The following is a 16462-nucleotide window of genomic DNA, read 5'->3' as shown; positions in this document are numbered from 1 at the left end:
TCATGATTAATCGTTATGCAGCCCTACTTATTTCTGTAGCTTTCAAGGTCCAGGACTGATTTACATCATTTATACACAGGTGTGAAAGTGTGATAAAGAGTAAAATACATGATTAGAATGAACATCAAATGAGATGAATAGCTTTTGTTTGTAAAGTATTTCATTAGGTTAACTGGCTAAAGACTGTGTCACCTTTTACCTTTAAGGATGCTGATAGAGAGATTACAGGGAACAATATCGTGTCCAACGTACATATAATAAAAACACAGAGACACGCACACTCCTAAAGCAGGCACATCAGAGCTCATATTGACAATCTCCTCCCCATTAACTGTGATGAAGTGTCTGTGTCCCTTTCTCTGTAATGTCTCAATTAACCTGCCATTGACCAGTGAACAATTTAAAGAGAAATAAACTATCATTATGATGGGATGACGATAAACAGAGGCCAAAACCTACTAGAGTATTTATACTAGCCATGCACCGATGCAAAATAGAATGACATCTACCGATACCGATTCATAATCATAGTTTTGCTTTTTACTCCTTGGTTTAAATTAATTTGTGATATATTTTGATTTTCATTATTAGGGCTGGGCAAAAAAAATCGATTTTTCGATTAATCGATTTTTAAAACGTGGTCGATTAAAAATCTATTCTCAAAGAGCAGAATCGATTTTTTTCATATGTATTTCCGCAAACATTGAACGGAGGAATGGAAGCATTTTAGATTTTGCAAGCAAGACGTGTTGTGGCTTTTAATTTCTTTTTATTAATTACCCACTTGTAAACTGCTGTTCACTGTTCTTTTTTATTAATATAGTATGTGTATTAAATCTATATTCATTGAGTTGAATCGAGAATCGAGTATAAAAACCTACCTGAGAACCAGAATCGAAAATTTAATCGAGAATCGGAATCGAATCGATTTGATAGCTTGTGAATCGAAATCAAATCGATCTGGAACATCTGAATCGATACCCAGCCCTATTCATTATATACTCTGCCCTGATCATCGGCAATTCTTTTTGTTGGAGAAATATAGAAGATACAGGCTATTTTTAAACAACCATTCGATGTCCAATAATGGAAAAAATGCTTTTATCTGCCGAATAAAGAGAGAGATATCGGTGCATTTATATCACCTTCTTGTTCTTTTACAAATCATAAAGCAAAATAAAAAAAAATATTTTAAACAATGACTTGAGACAAAATGTTTATTTGTAAAGCATGTGTGTCTATTCAGTTCTGCTTTGATGGCTTAAACCGTGATGATGTTGAGTTTTGTGTTCAGTGAAGCATATAAAGGCAAGAAGGTTTCTCAGCATGATATGAACACAAACACACACACACACACGCGCACACATGCGCGCACACACACACACACACACACACACACATACACATATATATATACACATGATGGAGGGCAGTTCATAATTCAGAGCTGCTGGTGTCAGTTGGGTAAAATGGGCCTGGAGCAAGGTCAAACACCCGTGTCATGCATGACACACTGCTCTTACCCGGCCTTGTTAACCCCGCCCACCCCTTCCCTTCATCCTTTGTCTTTTTGTCCCCCCTCTCTCTCTCTCAATGTTCACAAGGGAAAGCTTTAAAATTCAGCACAAATTCAGTCACACAATCTCTCAGTGTGATGGCTGCTTTCATTCAGATCTGATTTTGATTTTATACAGCAACACCACACCAAACATCAGTACTATGTCAGTATGCCATTGTACTATGACATTATTCCTGTCAACATTTAATAAAGATTTAAAGAACAAAAAATGTGGATTGAATTATAAAGGTCTGAAAAAGTACAATGAAAGAAATCCTTCCACTCCTCCTTTAACCGCAGTCTCGTTAAACATGTTTTATTGATTCTCTTGTTAATGTGACATCACACTGACAAAGCCCCACCCACAGCCACTGACTGACAGTCCCTAGGGTTTCCACACCTTAGTTAACTTCAAAATCAAGGACCTTTCAAGGACTTTCCAGGTCCAATACCCTCAAATTCAAGGACTTAATGTGGAGACAAATTTCAAGTGAGAGCAAGGTGTTAACTTTTAAGATACATTGTTTCAGTTCCCTTTCGAGGGAACTCGCGCTGCGTCACTGCGATGAACCTTTGGGGACGCCTCCAGGGGTAATTGTGTCTGAAAGTGTAACAAATTCAACCAATGGTGAGGCTTAACGAAAAAGACAGGGTGACGCGGGAGACAGGAAGTATATCGCTATCTGACATATGGCCAAAGACGGCGTTACAGGGATGCAGGAAGTATGGCAAGGGAGACGCGGCGTCTCGTTCCCTTCTCAGGGAACATCAGTTACATACGTAACCCGAGACGTTTTCATGTGTCAAACACAACTATGCAAAAAAGCATTTTGGTATGAATCAACATTCACATACAGAAGATATAAGCATTTAAAGCGAACAGGTTAGCACGTGTGCTTAAAAGGCTAGAAATTTTATGATATTATCCTACACTACACAGGGAATTATATGGATTTTTTTCCAGAAAACTTCTTGCATAAAATAAATTCAAGCACTTTCAATGACCTGTATCTATGCATGTATATTTTTTAAAACTTCCCAAGGCCTTAAAGGTAGGGTAACACATTTTGAAAAATGCTAACGGTAGCCGCCTAGCAATGAAATCCCGATCCCACCCTCAAGTCAAATCGCCATCCAAAGTCACGCCTCTTTCCAAACACATGAACACGCACAGATCAGACGGTCACGTCTCATGACATATTCACCAGTGAGAAAACTTTGCAGTACAAAGTGAATAACACTTCCAAAATAACCAACATAAACAACTGGTTTACATCAGAATTAGTTTAAGCACACGTTCGATTGTGTAGACGTAGTAACTATATCGTTATGCTAATCCGTAAACGAACACAAATTTCTAGGGGTGACCCCGAATAGTCGAAGATTCGATGCATCGATAGGAGAAGCCTGATTCGACTACCAATCTCATAGTCGAATCGTCGCAGATGTGTTATGAAATGAGGATCATTCAATTTTGGCCGTATATGGGTGCACACATTATCTGATTTCACATATAACAGCTTTCTCACAATATATTAATATACTGCATATTATGATAATGCTGCAAATAATATGTGAAGTAGCAGCTTTCAATAAATATTTTTAAAATGCGTTAATAAATCCAACAACCCCTGTGACCGGGCTTCACGTCCATAAGAGGTCTCTAAAGCCTTGCCTCTTTGTTTCGACTTTTAAAAGACAAAGCTGGCAAATTAAACTATGACTTTCGTTCTTTTAATAATTTCTATATTTTATTTTATTTATAAATCACTTTGGGTTATCTGATTTAACTATTTGGCTTGTGTTTTGTTTCCGTGCACTTGAGGCATTTTGCATATTTGTTCTGCACTTTGTTACTTCTGACCTTATTTTATTAAAAAAAATGTATTTATTATAAACGTAAATTCCGATCTAATTTAAGTATGTAAATTTTGGATAGCTTTTCGTTGTATCGATGTTGCGCTATTGCGTGCTGGCCATGCTTGCGCATGTAATTTAGCCGAACGGGTTAGGTGCTCTCTCTGTGTCTCATATTTAGGAATTCATCAAACTAAACATTAAAAAACGGATGTTTTTCGACGACTATAAGTTTTTAAAATGTATTTAAAACAGAGTGGTTATATTGTCTATCTTAAAGTTAAACTACAGAACAGGTAAGCCGTTTTTTTTATTTCGGTGATGAAACGGAAACTAGTATCTGCACCGAACCTATTTCTGCCTGACACGAATGTCTTTCTTGTGATTTAATATTATGGTCAGTCGGTGTTCACTTTCAAATGATAGCAAAGAGATTCCTGAAATAAATAATATCATCCGGTCTTTCTATATCTAAAGTGAATACAGAGATGATCAAAGTCAAAGCAAGCAAGCAGGTATTTCTGTGCTAAATAATAACGCGTAGTGTCTATAAAATCATTAATTTCAGTGTTTTTCTTGTTATAAATTAAAGTTTAATGAATTGTATATAAAGATTAGTTTTTATCATTTACAGTCACAATCACAAATTATTTGTCATTTCTCATTTGTCGGGTTTTTTTTGGTCATGACTGCTTTGACGCGCTATCTCCAAATTAAATAAAAACACTGAATTGTAGCCGGAGTTTCCAAGGCAGGATCACCTTTGTTATTTTTTAAGGTTTAGTTATCAAAATGTATTTTTGTGTGATGTTCTGTAGATCGTGGCTTTAAAATGTTATGAGGAATAATTAAACAAATGTTGCGTTACATTTTACCTTAAAAAAATATATATATAAATGCATTGTCAGTTTTGTCTTCGTTTATTACTTGAAAGACAGTTTTGGTCACTTTATCAGACAGTTGTTTATGTGTGCTGCTTGTGAAAGAAAATAAAAGTTACCAATTTGTACCTGGTCTGGCCCCCTCCCAACCCATGCACACAAACATAGATGATTCGACTATCGGTCGACTATGGAAAGATTCGAAAATTCTGATTCGAATATGTAAATCCTTAGTCGAGGACACCCCTACAAATTTCATAAGCAACACAACGTTTCATCAAAGTAGAATATCTGAATCCATCTCAATACAAACATATTGCGTACCTACCTTACTAAAATAAACAGTGCAACGACCCTTTCAGACCCTTTGCCTCATGTAGCTGTTTGCATCTCGCGGTAAAGCAGTAAAGTTACCGATGTTAATTTGGGTTTTTGCTCTTGCTGATCCAGGCAGTTTTTGCTGTTGGTATAAAAGATGCATTCAGTTTTGTTGCTCCTGTGTAGGTTGTCAATTCAGCAGAAAAGTTTGCTGTTCTCGCTGTTTACAGACAGAGCGCACGTGAACGCGCCGATGACGTATGGTGTCTGCGTGGACTCGCTGCGCGGTGGGAATTCAAATTACGCTTACGTATGAGGGACATAAAAGGAAACGTCCGTTCGGACCGAAATCTATGATTTGTTGAACATTTTTTGGTCCTACGCCTTTCACAGATGACATAAATTTTTACAAATACATTTAAACAACTTAACACAGTGATTGCTATCAGAATGTGAGGAGACTTTTAACCAGCATAACTAAAAATGTTTCAGGATCAAATCTGTTACCCTACCTTTAAATTTTCCCCCAAATTCACAAACTTTCAAGGATTTCAAGGACCCGTAGGAACCCTGAGCCCTGCATTCCCATAGTTCATAGAACTGTCTGGCACATTACTGAGATATTATTGTCTCAGACTTTATTCACAGGAATCGGATCTATTTTAACCAGGGCTTTGAACAAGATTTTTTCCCAATTGGTTCGTTCCGAACAGAAACAGTATTTTAACGTTTGGTTCAACCCTAAAATTGACGTTCCTGAACTGGTTAGAACAAAAAATTAACTTCCCGAACCAGTTAAAAACTTTCCATCTCAGCTGTGGGACATACAAATAAATAGGCTGATCATTAGGACATTAAACTTAAATTATTAGTCTACATAATTTTCCTTAAGTCTCTATCTTGTCATCAAACATTAAAAACGGCTACATTATGTAAGCGGCATAACTGTAATACTGACATTTGTCAAGACAAGGACAATTTCTGTATTGTCATTTATTGACAAACAACTTAAACAAAATGTTTTTATTAGAAAAAGAATACCATGTTATTTCGAGATCACTTTGTTTGTATGTGTCCTGTCAAGAACAGAAAGATTGTTTGCTTGCTTTTTGAAACGCGTCTCTCTGTGTATGCACTTTTGAGTGCACTTAAACATGCGCACACACACAGACGGAGGACAAATTCCAAAAATGCGCTTCGGGGAGAAGATAAACAGTCGCTCCGCATAAAGTGAAAATTACGTTGTTTTTCAGTGCTTTATTCAATGCCAAATGTATTTTGATGGACTACAGTATGAGACACAGTAGCGCAACTCTCTCTCAAGTTTATATGTCAAGAGTTCTGATCTTTGAAGGGCATAGGGATAATCATATTTGATTGGAGTCGTTCTGGACACATTCAACCTCATGTGCATCTGTGCGTACAGAAAATTGCTCACTTTAGCGCCTTTTTGTGGTTAAATTGTTAAAAATCACAAAAATCACAAGTGTTAACATTGCTTCTCATTTCTCATATGAGTCACTGACAACCGGAAGTGAACTTCACCGAGTCATATTGCACAAAAATCTTGTCAAAGAACGAAAAAAATAACGGTATTAACCGGTAACCATTAATTTAAATAAACTATTCTATTCCGGAACAGAATTTTTTTGAAAGTTTCTGGTTTCTTTTCTGTCTCTTGCAAAACATCAAAAGGTTCTGGTTTTCATTCCATGAACCGGTTCAAAGCCTTGATTTTAACTGAATGCGCTTGGTGTCTCTTTTGTAAGGGAGTGAGGAGCTGTAGCCCATTTGCATTTAATGGTCCACACACAAAAAAAGGAAGTTTTTATTCCCACCCAAATGGGGCAATTTGGACATATGCTAGAATAAATGATCTGTGGGTTATTTTGAGCTCAAACTTCACAGTCCCATTCTGGACACACCTGAGACTTATAATACATCTTGTAAAAATGGGCACAGCTGTCGTAAACAAAGCTTAAGTTGTATATAACCTGGAATATTCCTTCAGGATAAACGGTTAGTATTGAGGGATTTTAGGGGTGTAGTGTGTATGGATGTCTTACACCCTCAGGGTATGTGTGTGTGTGTGTGTGTGTGCAGATACTGTTTGGGATTATAGAGCTCTCTCGAACCGCCTGAGGCTTCTCATCCTCCCCTCCCACCGATCAAACCCTCTACCTCACTTCTCATCACCCCAGGGGATGATGGGAAGGGTAAATCCTAACGCTGAACATCTTACAGAGAAGCCCAGTTGAGCACTGAAGGTGATAGACAGTAGTTCATTTTCATGAGATGCATATCAATCAAATCTTAAATCATTCAATGACTATTTTACTGACACATTGAGTAAAGCGCTTCACATCACTCATGTTCAATTTGTGGATTGTGATGGTGGAAACGGCTGAATGACATAATTATCATCATCAGGAGGGTCCACGGCTTGTGAAACGCGTACAACAGCACATGCACGACAACATTTTGGGACAGGACACTTAATAAACAATAACATACACAAATGCAACAGACAGCGTTTATACACACCATCATCTTTTCTTCTGTTATTTTCACTTTCTTCCAAGAACAGAAAGCTAAGTAGTGTTTCCGTCACCATAACGTTTAATTCCTGCTCTTTGTTTTCTTGTTCGTTCTAAACTTTGTTTGCAATACTCTTCTTCATCTATCCTGAATTTTTAAATGTCCTGTACATGACGCAAATCAGTGCTGTACTGGCGCCCTGCTAGAGTAGTCATTTGAATAAAAAAATCATTTATACTGCACGTTTGTCGAACTCGGACGTCCATGCATATCTGGGGTTGAGTATACTTTGAAAGCGGTGTGGACGTGTGCGTGCACGAGATGGATGAGGATGCGGAAAAAAGTAGCACTTAAGCCTGTAGTTTTTTTACGTGTTTTTGTGAACAGTAAAGGTCATATACTCATTTCCAGAGTGACTATTGGCCAGCATGCGTCTGTGCTGCGGTATGGAGAGGTGACCTTTAGCTGTAACCGAACTACACAAACACATAAAAACAGAAGTGCTTGTCTGACATCGATAAATAGTTCAGTCTGGATGCACATAAAGGACTCATATGACCATAGTCTCATTACTGGACGGCTGTGACATATGACACACATCTAGGCACCTGAACTGTGTGTTTATTTTATGATTTATAACAAAAGAAGTAAGTTACAAAATAAAAGCGTTTGTAAACTAAATAACAGTACAACCCTTTACAATTGCAGGTTTTTGGGATGTTCTAGGTGATAAGACACATAGATGCATAATTTGACCGTTCCATGGACGTGTCGGCCTTCTACAAATGGTCCAGTTGCAGACTTATCACTTATAGTTTTCCAGGATACCACAACATTGCTCAGCTTCTGGTTGTAAACCCTGCTGAGATTTATATTCCCCAATAATGGGATAACATTTCCGATCTTTTCACATGCATTGTATTTGTATTAACTCAATATTATAGGTTTATAACTTTTTAATGCCTTGTAACACTCTTGTCCTCGTGTATCGTGTTAGTTTGGCAATTATAATGTTTGGGTTTACACAACAGCAAGTAAACATACATTGTATTATATTATAACTAAAGTTGCAGATAAACAGTCAGCTTGCTCACAGGAGCTCACGGTTTGGCTTGGCGGGGTTGCCAGATCCGAGTTACTTAACAAATCCAATGGCCAATCAAATCTAGCAGAAATACCAAAACTTTACTTCAATTAATAAACTAACTTACCATAATATTGCCCATAGATATGTATAAAGGCTAGATGTCTTACGGCGGAGTATATAACGTCAACTGGCGGCCATCTTACCACAGGCAGCTCGCTCACTCTTAGCATTGAGTTTAATGATGCATGTACTTTTAAATGACCATAACTTGCTCAATTTTCTTCCAATTTTCAAACGGTTTGTTTCTTACAAACGCTATTAACGTGGCCAAAATTCTGGATGCTTTAGCATGTTTCATGAATTTTTTTTTAGTACAAGTATGCAGTGTCATAGGTACATCTTTGACGTCTACAACAAACCAAACTGTTTAAAAAATCGGTAGAAAATTAAGCAAGTTTTGGTCATTTAAATGTACATGCTCCATTAAAACTCAATGTTACAAGTGAGCGAGCTGCCTGTGGTAAAGATGGCCGCCAAATGCGGACGTTCCACTCAATTGGCCAGCAACGCGGGCAAAACATCTAGCCTTTATACATATCTATGCATATTGCCAACCAATAAACAAAATCCCATTTAACTCGCTGGAAGAACAATCCGCGTCAAGTGTTTAAAATAGGTTTCTGTTTGAACACTACAGACTTGGTAACACTACCCAACTACGCACTACTTTGGACCGTTGCAAAATGGCAGACAATTTCTGTATAGCCGTTGTTCCTGGAGGCGTTGCAAATATGGCGGCGCAGTGATGCGACTTTGCCTAAAGACAGCTTTACTCTGTGTGTGTGCGCACGCGTGTGTCAGATCGGTTTCATTGACCCCTGCAGTTCTGTACCCTGCTGAGGTCACTGCTGCCACGGTAACACTACACTGACCAGCACCCGTAACTATAGCAACCATTCCCAGGGGCCACTGCTCGCCTCCAACTAACCACCCTAACACACACACACGCACTTTTACAGGAAGATGCTGTAAATGACTTCAGATCAGACACGTACTACACTTTTAAACCTAGTGAGCTCATTTATAGTGTACTGTGATAACATATGTATATACACACACACACACACACACACACACACACACACACACACACACACACACACACACACACACACACACACGTAGAGGTCTGGGGCTCATGTGATTATTGTTTTAAGAAATCCAGCCTAATAAATAAATATATATATAAAACGTGATAAACGGCATTTAAAAAAAAGAGTTACCACCAATCTGGTCAGTATTAAAAAGAACATTGTTAATTTTATGCAAAATCCAAAATCTGCCGTGTTATTCTGTCATCTTTCTCCCTTTTTTACCAAAACATGAAACGCAAATCCTCCTTCTCTGCAGAATGCAATAAATCCACTTAACCAATCACAGCGCACCATTCCACACATTGTAAACAAAAAGGGCGGCACTTTGAATACACACAGAATCCTATTTTTCTCTGCTACTTTGTACTTTGTGATCAACAAACAAACAAAAACAAAATAATACTTTTCATGGCATTGATAAACCTGTGGTGGTTTTCTGTGGTGGGGAGAAACATAAGCCATCAAAAACAAATAATTTACATGAGAGGCACTCTGCAGAAGGAAAAATGCCGGCTGTTGTTTGTTCTCTCCCGATAGCATTAAGCTTCTGTCATGCTAACACATTGACCTCAGGGGATCTTATGAAAAACTTTCCATTATTTTACTCAAAGTCAAATCAAGCAGGAACAAAACATTTTACAGCTGATCGCTGTCAAAAAAGTTCGGGGGCGAAGTCCCAAGGATGACAGCAGCAATGACAGTGTTCTTAAAGGTATTAAGGAGGGTTAATTAAGGAGGGAAAATAAACAGTGACATAATCGATTATGGCATTTGCTGCATCGATGCTGAATCGTGCATGCGCGCATTGCGATGCATTGCCGAATCGATTATTGTTGACACCCCTATTGTAGAAAACAAATTTTTACCAAAATGAGTCAAAATTGATTGCGTTTTGGAACCAAACTCTTCATATATATATATTTTAATCAGTTTTAAACTATATAAAACAAAACAATCAAGGTTTCAAAATATGCATGGATGGACGGATGGATGGATGGATACTTTATTAATCCCACATGATCCAACATGAGAAATTGAGGAAATGTTCAATAATGTTATTTTTATTTTTATTGTTATTTTCTAGATTTTAATCATTTTATGAATCATTAAAACTGATCTCAGAGCAGTGTTCAGAGTGATACTCACGAGAGCTGACAGTATCCACATACTGCGGCAGGTACGGTGCCCACAAGTCGATGGTGTCCTTCCGGCCTGACTGACCAATCCGACGCAGTTCTGCCAATAGAAGAGCCTGAGCCGCCTCACGAACCTGAAACACACACACACACACAAAACCATCATTCAACCAACACAAATACTAGTATCTGTATAAACATTACATTTCCTAATGCAACAATTCTCTTTAAAAACACCTGAAAGAAGCTACAGAAGAAAAAGCCATTGAGGGTGTGTCTCTGTGTGTGTGTGTGTGTGTGTGTGTGTGTGTGTGTGTGTGTGAGCATCGGTGTGTGATGGCAGAAGTGCCGTACACCACACTGAGAGAGACATGAAGAAAGAGAGAGCGCGAGGAAAGAAAGAGACGCTCTGTTAAGCATTCTTAATCCTTTTTCTCTAGGACACACACACACATTCACTTTCATTGGTATCTTGCTGCTTTAGCACCTGCTGACCCCCGGGGACAAACACACACACACACACACACACACACACACACACACGAGCGCACACACACACACACACACACACACACACACACACACACACACACACGAGTACACATACCACACACACACACCACTTAGAAGTTTCTTATAAAATAAAATAAAACACTTCTTTAACTTATTCATCTTAAGTATAATAACGAATAATTACAGGACATTATATTTTTTTGATGTCTCATTTCATTTGGTGTGTCAATACTAAAATCACCCTAATCTAAAAAGCATATCTAAAGGGAAGTATCACTTAAAAAAGCTTTAATAAAAAATAATTAAATAAATGAGTTATATCAATAACAACATTATTACTGTACCTCAAGGCAGCGATCCTGCCATCTACGTGCCAACATTTCCAGCAAAGGAGGCCTGAATTTTTCCAAACCCAGAAGATCAGGCAACATCACGCAATGCATAGCAGCCAGCTGACTCCATCCTACACAAACACAAAACCACACCAAGTCAGAAAGAAAGAGAGAGAGAGAGAGTAAGAGAGAGACCATCTCGATCGCTCACATCAGCCCTGCATCCTTACAGGAACCTGGAGACACCAAACATTTGTCCATAAAAATCACAGAAACATTCATAATATTTTATAATTATTATGAAGATAAAATGAGCAACACCTAACAGATATTCACATATATCAGAAATATATGGTAGAGCTTCAAAAAACCTAGATGCAGATCTCAATAAAGCCCTTGTGCACCTTATAGAAAAGACCAAATGATTTGTTTCTTTGTGCCAACTTTCTTTAGGAAAAGATTGTTTGAAGTTAAACACAACTGCACATTGCATATGTTAGGAATACAAGTATAAATCAAATGTACTACTCAGTCATTTGTTCCTTTGTGGCCTTATAATATATAAGTATAAACATCCTATAATATATTTGGAGAAAAGGAGGAAAACAGCACAATGCACTACATCACACATTTATTTTATAGTTGAAGAGTTAAGATGCAAAACAAGGGCTTCTGAATTGTTTTCTTGCAAATCAGCATTTTTTATCAGTAATTTATTGAATGGAATTGCCTGATTTTCACAAATGTCACTTCATTGTTATTTTTGCCGAACATTGTCTTTCGCCGAAGTGCATTCAAGCTTTTTTCAAGCAAAAAATCCACTTCTTTGGACACTAAACAGTTACAAAATCACTAAAGATGCAAACAGAAACTTTGCAAATAATGAAAGTCAAGTGTAAAAATGAAGAAACTGAAGCACACATTGGGTGGTGCTGTGGTCCATGTGGCTGCCACAAACTGGTTGTATTCAGGTCCAAGTACTCGCAAGGGACACAAGTTTGAATGTGATACATGGCCATTTTGCACATCGTCCTTCATCTAATTCATCTTTCGTGCACTTAGAAGAGTTGGTTTAGCATTTAACAGATTGGCATTTCTAAATTATGGGATTAAGCAGATTTAAAGAGAAGATATTTGATGAACATATAATACGTGCTGAGAGCTTCAGTCAATATCATTCTCATTTTGATGGAGGTGGCTTTTAGTGTCTTTTGCATCTGAGCTCTTCAGTTACAGAAATTAATATAATTAAAATAACTATTCTTTTGTATTTATAATCTGTTCTTCAGTAATGTTCAAGCTAGGTAGGTGAGGTTATCTGTAGTAGGGATGCATAACAATTAATCGTGATTAATCTATAGCAGAATAAATGTTTTTGTTTACATCATCATATATTTGTGTGAACTGTTTGTATATAGAATTTGTATAGATAAATGCACACACATGTATGTATATATTTAAGAAATGTTTACATGTGTATATTTGTATATTTATGTATAATTTATATTATATATATAATTATTATACACAGTTCACACACATATACAATGTAAACAAAAACTTTTTTTGTGCTATAGATTAATCGCGATTAATCTTTATGCATCCCTAATGCACAAACATGCATGTATATATTTAAGAAATGTTAACATGTGTATATACATTTGTATATTTATGTATAATTTATATTATATATAAATATAAAAACTTAATATTTTTTTTCTTAAAATTATACATGCATTGTGAATATTTAAATATACATAATTATTATACACAGTTCACAAATATATATAAATGATGTAAACAAAAACTTTTATTCTGATATAGATTAATCGTGATTAATCGTTATGCATCCCTAAATAGGTAGGCTAAAATGTGTGTCTCTCTGTGTGTGTGTGTGTGTGTGTGTGTGTGTGTGTGTGTGTGTGTGTGTGTGTGTGTGTGTGTGTGTGTGTGTGTGTGTGTGTGTGTGTGTGTGTGCGTGTGTACATGCAGAAGAAGAATTCAAACACAGAACGTGAAAGTTTACACAGACAAACATAGACACAAAAAGAAAGACAGGGGCTGACTACAAGCACAAGACAGAAGAGTACTACAAACCACACAAACATTAAACACACACAGGCACTGAGTATGAGGCGAACAGAACGCACTGAGAGAAAGCCAGCTGGATTCAAGACAGAGAGCGAGAGAGAGAGAGAGAGAGAGAGAGAGAGAGAGAGAGAGAGAGAGAGAGAGAGAGAGAGAGAGAGAGAGAGAGAGAGAGAGAGAGACCTTTATTCTGAGAGATACCTTCATTGACTGAGGGCGAGTGAGTAACTCCTGAAGCAGAAGATGAGACAGCGACGGCAGCTTGCAAAGAGAGTAAAAGAGAAGTGAGAAAGAGAGACAGAGAAAGAGGAAGAAACGAAAGAAAAGAAAGAAAGAGGCCTGGAGGATTGTTAGAGAACAGCAGCAGAAATTAAATGAAATGAATCATCAATACAGAACTGGAAATTAAACTACAGCTCACCAAACCAGTTTATGTCTGTAAATGAGAAGTGTGTGTGTTTTTAATAAATACTGAATAAAATGATTGGCATTCTTCTCACATTTCATGATCAATATATATCGATCAAATCAGACCAAATGATCAATTTTACTGAAGTTACTTTAATATGTCATTTTTAGGAGTTGAAATAAAAAGCAATCAATAACGTAAATAAATTATAATTTTGATAATTATAGTGAAATATTATAAACAATTAAATAACATATAAATAATATCATAAATAATATTAGGAGGTGAATTAAAAAAATATGATGAACTCAACAAACTCTGAGTAAGATAAGAATGTTTTGCATGCATTATATATATATATATATCATGTTATATTATATATTATGTATGCATGCAAAACATTCTTAATTTATTCATCTTAACTCTTTCCCTGCCAATGACAAGTCTTTACGGCAATCCATATTTCCACTATTATCCACTAGATGGCGCTCTTACCAACTTTTTAAATCATTAATGCATCATCCATTCCAAAAACAATAAAAACTCTCTACAAAAAGTCCTTTTCATGCAATTATCTCAGCTTTTTGCTTAATTTTTTTTATTTAAAGAAACGTACCCATATTTGAGAGGTGAAAGCAAATGAAAACAAATGAAGATAGGATGAAACTTTTTTTTAAAGCAGAGGGTATGTTCTTTCCTTTGATATATTATCTGTGATATATAATATTTAAAGAAGAAAATTTTCTGGAAGGCATTACACTTTTGTGAAAATCATAAAAAAAATGCTGACGCTGGCTGGCAACGGTTTTTTTAAAACACTGGCGGAGAAAGAGTTAATGTAAATTTCTACATACATATTTAACATTCAATTTTTAATTACTGTGAACTGTCATTAACCATAAACAATTGTACATTCAGAAATTAATAAAATAAAAAAATAATAATTATTGAATGTGCAAAAAACAACTCTGAAATTCCTCTCTTACTAAAACTGAAAGTAAGAAAGTGATGATGAAAGTGAAGAAAAAAATGCTTTACAGAAGAACTGAAGAATCTGTGACAAAAATCCCATGAATATCTAAAGGAGAGTGAAAGAGAGACAGGGAGAGAGAGAGAACGAGAGAGAGACAGCAGAGCAAAGCCATGCATGCACACAGAGATACAGTGAGCACCTCCAACCTGTCGTAATAAAAGTATAGATTTAATTTGATTAATTTTAATTTCCGTGCATCAGCATCAACATGTAAAAGTGTCATTTTAATAAAAACACATTTAAATCCTTTATATTATGATATGGATCACTTTAAATCATACATGCAGGAGTTTCATTGAGAAGAATATTCTTCCTCTCTCTCATACGATTCCTCTCAAGAGTGAAATCTGCCCTCAAATTCAGTCATTTGTTTCTCTTAATCCCTCGATCTGCCTTTAACAGGAACGGCACACACTCGTCTTTTATCTCGGCGCACGATTTAAAGAACGACTCTATTAAATAACACTTAATAACAACCCGAGCACAGTTTCACAAACCCGTCCGGATCAATAAGAGGAAACGAGGGGGGGAAACACGTTGAATAACTTTCATTATGTCTACAAACCAAAAGAGAAGTGTTAGATCAATATTCTCAGCGCATCTCTCTCTATCTCTCTCTCGCTCACAGATAAAAGTGCATAGCTTCTTTCACTATATTTTCTCTGTCTCTAAACACGATCTCGTTCAGCATGAGAATTCATCGGACAGGCGCGTGTCAGAATGTTGGACACGGAGGACTGATGTTTCTCTGAAAGCTAAATGAACTTTAGCATGAGAAAGAAACGCTGCGGGCCCTTCTGGTCACAGCGAGCTGAAGAACGGCACACACGTCCAATCTCAATGGGGACAAACAGGCGTGTGGCGTGTTACTGAACACAAGCGATTATTCACAGTCTGTCTCTTTTGTGCCTGAACAATGCCTGCTCAGGACAGTGAACAAATTAGGGCACGTGTTGAGGAAATGTGTGTGTGTGTGTGTGTGTCACTAAAAGGCTTTAACAGACAGTGTGCAATAAAGAAAACTGGGGACAAATGTTGCGTTCGCAATCTGAATTGAATACGATGAGAGACAGAACGCTGTGAAATAATATAAAAGCAACAAGTCAAACACGATTAAATGACACGTGTTGTTTTAAAACGAATCAGATAAAATGCACTATATAAGTGATAAATATACAGGCCAATATTTGAAATTATTTAATTACCGGCATTCAGAGGATATATCTTTTTAATCGTCTGATAAATCTTTTTATTCCTTAAATTAGATTTTAATAATGAAAATACTCTCAGATAAGACACTAAAGCCAACATTTGACAGACAATAAAATGATCGATCATCATACACTTTTTAGTGTTGGGGAAAGTTACTTTTAAAAGTAATGCATTACAATATAAAGTTACTTAGTTTCTTTTCATGGGAAGTAATGCTTACATTACTTTTTAGTTACCGTATTTTTCGGTCTATAAGCTGCATTTTTTTTCATATCTTGGCTGGTGCTGCGTCTTATAGTCAGGTGACATTTATGAGGCAAGAGACAACATTACCGTCTAGAGCCGC

At 36.7% G+C, this 16462-nt stretch overlaps 1 protein-coding gene across 2 annotated transcripts in view; it reads right to left on the bottom strand.

Moving 5' to 3' along the window:
* The window catches only part of wdr7 (WD repeat domain 7), a 109010-nt gene that overhangs the window by 50119 nt on the left and 42429 nt on the right, over positions 1–16462 (bottom strand). Inside the window, exons 18-20 of one of the 2 annotated variants that reach the window (XM_065243646.1) lie at positions 13664–13723; positions 11387–11505; positions 10540–10663 (exon numbers count right to left, since the gene is read on the bottom strand). In XM_065243646.1, the coding sequence (XP_065099718.1) occupies positions 10540–10663; positions 11387–11505; positions 13664–13723 (303 nt within the window). The remainder of the gene's footprint in view (positions 1–10539; positions 10664–11386; positions 11506–13663; positions 13724–16462) is intronic. The other variant, XM_073812524.1, reaches the window with a different exon arrangement.

Source organism: Paramisgurnus dabryanus, chromosome 18 (assembly GCF_030506205.2).
Source record: "Paramisgurnus dabryanus chromosome 18, PD_genome_1.1, whole genome shotgun sequence".
Lineage (NCBI taxonomy): Eukaryota > Metazoa > Chordata > Actinopteri > Cypriniformes > Cobitidae > Paramisgurnus > Paramisgurnus dabryanus.
Note: the sequence above shows the minus strand (reverse complement) of the source record. Positions and strands in the feature narration are given on the sequence as shown.